Source organism: Ruditapes philippinarum, unplaced genomic scaffold, assembly GCF_026571515.1.
Source record: "Ruditapes philippinarum isolate M1 unplaced genomic scaffold, ASM2657151v2 ctg3741_1_1_1_1, whole genome shotgun sequence".
Taxonomy (NCBI): domain Eukaryota; kingdom Metazoa; phylum Mollusca; class Bivalvia; order Venerida; family Veneridae; genus Ruditapes; species Ruditapes philippinarum.
This window is the reverse complement of record NW_026853091.1, coordinates 62,813-69,428: the sequence shown is the minus strand read 5'-3', so window position 1 is coordinate 69,428 and position 6,616 is coordinate 62,813. Positions and strand designations below refer to the sequence as shown.

The 6,616-nt window shown below is 34.0% G+C and overlaps 1 protein-coding gene across 1 annotated transcript; it reads left to right on the top strand.

The window, feature by feature from the left end:
* The first annotated feature begins 2,028 nt into the window (after positions 1-2,028).
* LOC132733654 (fibrinogen-like protein 1) lies at positions 2,029-4,952 on the top strand. The gene has a single exon (XM_060720317.1). The coding sequence runs from the start codon at positions 2,203-2,205 to the stop codon at positions 3,436-3,438; it is 1,236 nt and encodes a 411-aa protein (XP_060576300.1). The 5' UTR covers positions 2,029-2,202; the 3' UTR covers positions 3,439-4,952.
* The last annotated feature ends 1,664 nt before the right edge of the window (positions 4,953-6,616 follow it).

Here is a 6,616-nt window from a genome sequence, read left to right as displayed (position 1 = left end):
GTGGCCACGAGATACTATGTCGTGGCCACGAGTTATTAAGTCGTGGCCATGAGTTACTAAGTCGTTGCCACGAGATAGCTAAGTCAAGGCCACGGTATACTATGTCGTGGCCACGAGTTACTAAGTCATGGCCACGAGATAGCTAAGTCGTGGCCACGAGACACTATATCGTGGCAACGAAATACTATGCCGTGGCCACGAGCTACTAAGTCGTGGCCACGAGATAGCTAAGTCGTTGCCACGAGATAAATAACCAATCAGATTAAACCATTTATAGGAATTTCCTTAAATAACTAGACATGTGCTGTAGTACAAGGATGCCCCTACTTCACCAGCCTGTAAAAGTGCCATTTATACTACTTATTGATTTGTCAATAACTTTACATTTAGCGTCACTGTGCCCCTGATTTTTTGACCCAAATGACCTCGACATTACTAGATGTCATCTACTGATCAAAGTGCCATTTATACTACTTATTGATTTGTCAATAACTTTACATTTAGCGTCACTGTGCCCCTGATTTTTTTACCCAAATGACCTCGACATTACTAGATGTCATCTACTGATCAGGTGCAATGGTCTTTCTGGGTTAAATAAACCATGGCTTATCCTTCTTAATTATTCATCAGACAAGGATTTTACCTTATAGGCTATTTACTGTCCATGGGCAATGTCCCTTCCAAATTAAATAAACCAGAACATATTCCTTCTCATGTTATCGTATAAACAAGGTTAACAGGCCGTAGTACGTACACACTGACCAATTCGATCACGAAATTGTCCGAACAAAGGGCTTTAGTCAAAAGTAATGTCTGATTGGCCTTGGAAGGTGACTTTCTAATATCATCCTAAAGACAAGTTCAAAGTGAATATATTCAGTATTTTCGAAGATTAAAATTGCATGTAAAAGTAAGTTGTTAAGTTTAAAAAATTCAAAATATATGTAATGTATTCATATTGGTTAATTATCTCGTGGGCACGACATAGCATCCTGGGCCACGACTTAGCTATCTCGTGGCCACGACTTAGTAACTCGTGGCCACGACATAGTATCTCGTGGCCACGACTTAGCTATCTCGTGGCCATGACTTAGCAACTCGTGGCAACGACATAGTATCTCGTGCACACACACATGTCAACTTTGTGCCACCGTACTTATGGAAGAAAAAAGTATTTGTTTTTAATTATATAATTATTGTAGGTATTTATTTGCTATAAAATGCAAATTTTCATAGCAAATATAATACCTGATATTTTCAAAGTTTAATAAAATAAAACTACACGGTAAAAATATTTTACATATCGCATGATCAGCCAATATTCGTTTAAGAAAATTTAGGCAAACTTTGAAAACAGCCCGCCCTTATGGTATCTTTAAGTATATTTTGAATAAGGCTTTTAATATGAAGAAATGGTCAAATAAGTCTTTAAAGTTGGTGGAGTTGGTGGTGGGGTAGGGCAACATTTTTATACATATAACAAAAACTAACAAAAACATTTTGTTTAGAAACAATCATTTAGCTCGTGTCATTTCTGAGAAATTATTCACAGCCTCTGGAGTTATTTAACTAAATGCGTTTGAAATTTTTATTATGGAAAATGTGCAAAATTACTGTTTCTTGGACCATTTGTATATATTATTAAGTGATAGGCAAAGGTTATAAATTACATGAAAAATAAGCGACATTATGTAAAACAAAAATATATACTTGTTAGGTTTGGCTCTAATGACTACACATTTTAAAAAACATTTTACTCTGTGTAATATAGTTATTATTAAATAAGCGTAAGTGATATAATTGTACCACGTACAATAAGTACCTCTCCTTAAAACGTAAGACATATAATGTAATTGGCTCCTACTTGTTCGAATAAAAAGTAGTTTTTCTTTTGAGAGGCAAGAAAAAAGCCAACATCCGATTTGAAACTAAGAGCAATTAAGTGCCTACTTGATATAAATGAAAATGAAACACACCAAAAACAACAATAAAGTCTCTTTAGATTTAGAAATATAAAGAATGTATGACGATAACTTTTATCACCATTATTCCAATGAATATTGAACAAACGGTATCAACATAAAATTCATTCCTATTAATAAAGAACTGTGATTGTTTCAAGTTGTTTATAAAATTATCATAAAACATATTAAGACGAATCGTGTGTACTAGATTTTAGAAAGGTTGAAAACAAATAGGAATATGCAGTTTTTTGGCAAAGTAAAAGTTTTTCTTCTCGTGGTATATGTCATTGGTTTGACAAGTTCAACAAAAGAACTTAATCGATTAAAGTCAATTGTCAAACATTTAGAAACTAGACTTAACTTCGAATTTACACTCAGAGACGAAGATATTGCTGAAATAACATTGCGACTAAATGACATCGATAAAGTGTTAAATGCGACCATTGGAAAAGAATATTCTATACCTCCAGCGGCGACAAAAGCTAGTAAGATTGATTTTGAAACAGTCGATACATTGAAAGAGGATATTACTAGACTCAGGGCTGCATTCAACAAGGTAAAGTCTGAGGCTAAAAGGTTCCGACGGGACATTCCAAAGATTGAAAATAATTTGATATCCCTCAACGAAGATGTTAAAAGTTATTGCAAAATCGCTGTTAATAATACTGATCAATTATTAACCAACTTTAGGACGGTGTCAGAAGACGATATTATATCGTCTGAAAACGACCGGAAAGTGTTAAATAGTAAGGTGGAACAGGTACAACTAAACACTGAGAATATGTCTAAACAAATTAAAAACATTGAATCGCTTGTTACTTATTTATTTTCTTACATAGGTTACTTATTTCAAAGTTCATCCTGTCGTTCGTTAAGCAAATTTAGCAAATTACCAAATGGAATATACGGACTTAAACAAGGTTTTGAAGTTTACTGTGACCAAACTACAGACGGCGGTGGTTGGATAGTATTTCAGAGAAGACTGAATGGAGAAACAGATTTTTATCGAAACTGGACTGAATATAAAAACGGTTTCGGTGATCTCAATGGTGAGTTCTGGCTTGGTAATGATCACTTGAGTCTACTGACATCAGATGGAGACCACGAACTTCGAATAGAGATTGAAGATTTTGAGGGAAACAGTGTATATGCTAAGTACAGTAAGTTCAAAATATATCCGGAAGAAGACAATTACAAACTGGAAGTGAGTGGATACAGTGGAACTGCTCCAGATTCTCTTCAACATAATAATGGAGCGATGTTCTCAACGTATGATAGAGATCAGGATAAATGGTCGGCGGTCAATTGTGCAAAGATACATCATGGTGCGTGGTGGTATAAAATTTGCAGCAATTCCAATCTCAATGGGCAGTATTATAACCAGCCTCGCAAAATAGATAGTACTGGAATTATCTGGTTTCCTTGGAAGCGTAACAGCTACAGTTTGAAAAAAGTAGAAATGAAATTCCGTTAACATGATAAATGAAGATATTATCACAGTAAAAGTATCATTATAAAAGTGATGAATAATTGATAAAATAATACGTGGGTAATTTTTAGTTATGTAAACTTTTAAGAAACTTATCTTGCGATAGCTAATCAAGAAAAAAAAGACTAAGAACACGCATAGTCTATTCACTGTAAGGTTGGCTTATTCCATAGTTACGTTGCTGATTGCAACTGTTACCTTACATTAAATTGTGCCTTATACATATATGTTTTGTTTCAAAGTCTTCAAACAATTTAAAGATATATAAAATATATAGTGCATTTTAACGTTATATACATGTATTATCTTACTAGATACCATTCAAAGTAAAAATAAGGAAGGCAAAATGTGAATATAGAATTTATACTATTATGAAATGACTGCAGGATTGAAGTTTGCAAAATGTGTACAGTATTCTGTACAGATATCACCCGGATAAAATTGAATTTTTACCTTGATAGTACATGGAATGGATTGAACTCACTTAACTGTCCAAAACAATTTAAATGAATATCGAAATATCTCACAGAAAATATGTTTGACGGTCATGTTGTATTATCCAAAGCATTGATGTCATAATGTTTGTTGAAAAATTATGGCGACAAAACTATACATACACATAAAACTATTGTTGCAATGAAAAGGCAATGTTAACTTTATTTACCGCATTATCAAATGCAAAAGTATAATTAATTTCACAAGAACATAATGCACTCGGTGCAAACGTATTGTTTTTCAGTATATTTGATTAGATAAGAATATTTAAACATTTTGAAAAACAACTTTAAGAATGAAGAGGCAAAGAAGTCGTTTTGCATACTTTATGTTTATATCTGCGTATTGTGTATGTGTATATGTACAGTATAATAAAGATTTAGTAGTATCCACAAATGAGACCATCCCGTTATTAAGACCACTGTAAACCATATCTGTTCGTGGCAATTAATGACAAAGAAAAAAAACAACATCAAATATAAAAAAGATATTGAAGTTGTTTTCTATAGATACAGTATTTATTTTCATCGTATGATAATTTTCATGCAAAAAGTTTAAAATATATCCTTTATTGATAAACAAAAACTTGAAAATTCCATTCTAATTATTATTTTGTGTTTTTTTCTTTTTGTGTGTTTTTTTCTTAGCTGCTTATTTTATATGTATATGTGTGCAGCAATATAATAATCAAAGCACAAAAGACGCTGAAATTGTTTGGGTCTCAGAATGTCAGAAAGGTGAAGGTTGTGAGATTATAAACCAATTTGTTTTTGTATAGTGCCACCAATGCTTTCCAGCGTTTTAATTGTAATAAATAGGCTATAAGACTAATTGCAACACTGATATTCAATCCAATGTTTATTTGACTTAAACAATTTGAAAAAAAAATGAGTTGCCTTAAATGGGATTTGAACTCCAGACCTCTCGCTTCCTTAGCGAGCGCGCAAACCCCCCGGCCACGGAGAATTTATATATATTAATTACCTGAAGAAAACCATATTTTTCTAAATTAGGGTTTGTAACGACGCTAACTGTTGTTTAACACAGATGTAGATAATCATGGAGCTTACTATAAGCATGTATATCTATACAGAATAAAACAGTATTAGAAATCTTCGACCATTCGGGAATTATTTTGCTTGAAAATTAATGCGCCTGTCATTGACCATCTTTACGCAGTGATCCCCCCTGAATTTTTCGACGTTAGTGTACATATAAAGGGAAGTAACCGTTTCAAAAAAGTGGACTACTTTCGGCAATTGCAATTAACAGCATTAGAGTCTGAAATTTCGCTACCATTATTTATTTGATCTGACGACCCAAACAAATAAAAATAAGAGTCCATAAAGAAAGCCCAAAATAGAAAATGTTGCAGACTCAGTTTGTTCGAGCCTGTTCAAGTGCAAACACCGTCCACGCTCCGAGCACCGGCTCAAGCAGAATTCAGCATTTAAACAAATGAATTTAGAAACATCCGCAGATGTGTAAATAAGGCGGTTATCATGGAACCTTCTATGTCACACTTCCTTGCCATTCCACGAAAAGCGGCGTATTGTCCCCAAGTAATAGAAAGCGTGTGCCTTTAACGAGAAAACAATGGGCGGAACTTTACAAAATGGAAGTCAGAAGTCATGGCAAATTGGAAAGCAGAATAAGGGAGTCAGCCATTTCACCAGTTTAGTAGTTGCCGGCAAAACTTGTCCTGTGTATGAAATGTTACACTCATACGTTCTACAGGTAAATCTCTCCAAATCTAATAAAGTTGAGATTTACCCGACCGACCTGTAATAGGCATCTATATAAGCGAGCAGTCCATTGCTAAATGTCCTATTGTGACAATTTTAAGATAAACTCTTAATGTCAAAATCATAAAAGCTCTATAAAATGACAATTGATGACATAGAAAAAAAATAACAGCATCACATATAGGAAAGATATTTATACGGAAGCGTCCTGGTGCCAATTCATAATGTTCTATAAAAAAAATAAACTCCTACGTAGGAGATAAAAAAGCCTACTTACGAGTTTGTAACTCCTACGTAGGACTTTTAAACTCCTACGTAGGACTTTTTAACTCCTACGTAGGACTTTATAACTCCTACGTAGGACTTTATAACTCCTACGTAGGAGATAAAAAGCCTAATCAGGAGTTTATAACTCCTACGTAGGACTTTTAAACTCCTACGTAGGACTTTATAACTCCTACGTAGGACTTTATAAGTCATACGTAGGACTTTGTAAGTCCTACGTAGGACTTTTTAACTCCTACGTAGGACTTTATAAGTCCTACGTAGGACTTTGTAACTCCTACGTAGGACTTTATAACTCCTACGTATGAGATAAAAAAGCCTAATTAGGAGTTTATAACTCCTACGTAGGACTTTTTAACTCCTACGTAGGACTTTATAACTCCTACGTAGGAGATAAAAAAGCCTAATTAGGACTTTATAACTCCTACGTAGAACTTTGTAACTCCTACGTAGGACTTTTAAACTCCTACGTAGGACTTTATAACTCCTACGTAGAATACATATCAAAGAACTGAAAGCACAGAGTTCGACGGACATGTATGCTAGAGTATAACTTAAGATAGCATATTATGTAGGAAAATAAATTATATGAGCCGCGCCATGACAAAACTAACATAGTGCATTTGCGACCAGCATGG

What these genes read in the sequence shown, in the direction of transcription:
- LOC132733654 (XM_060720317.1), top strand. Translation starts at nt 2,203, where the DNA reads ATGCAGTTTTTTGGCAAAGTAAAAGTTTTTCTTCTCGTGGTATATGTC.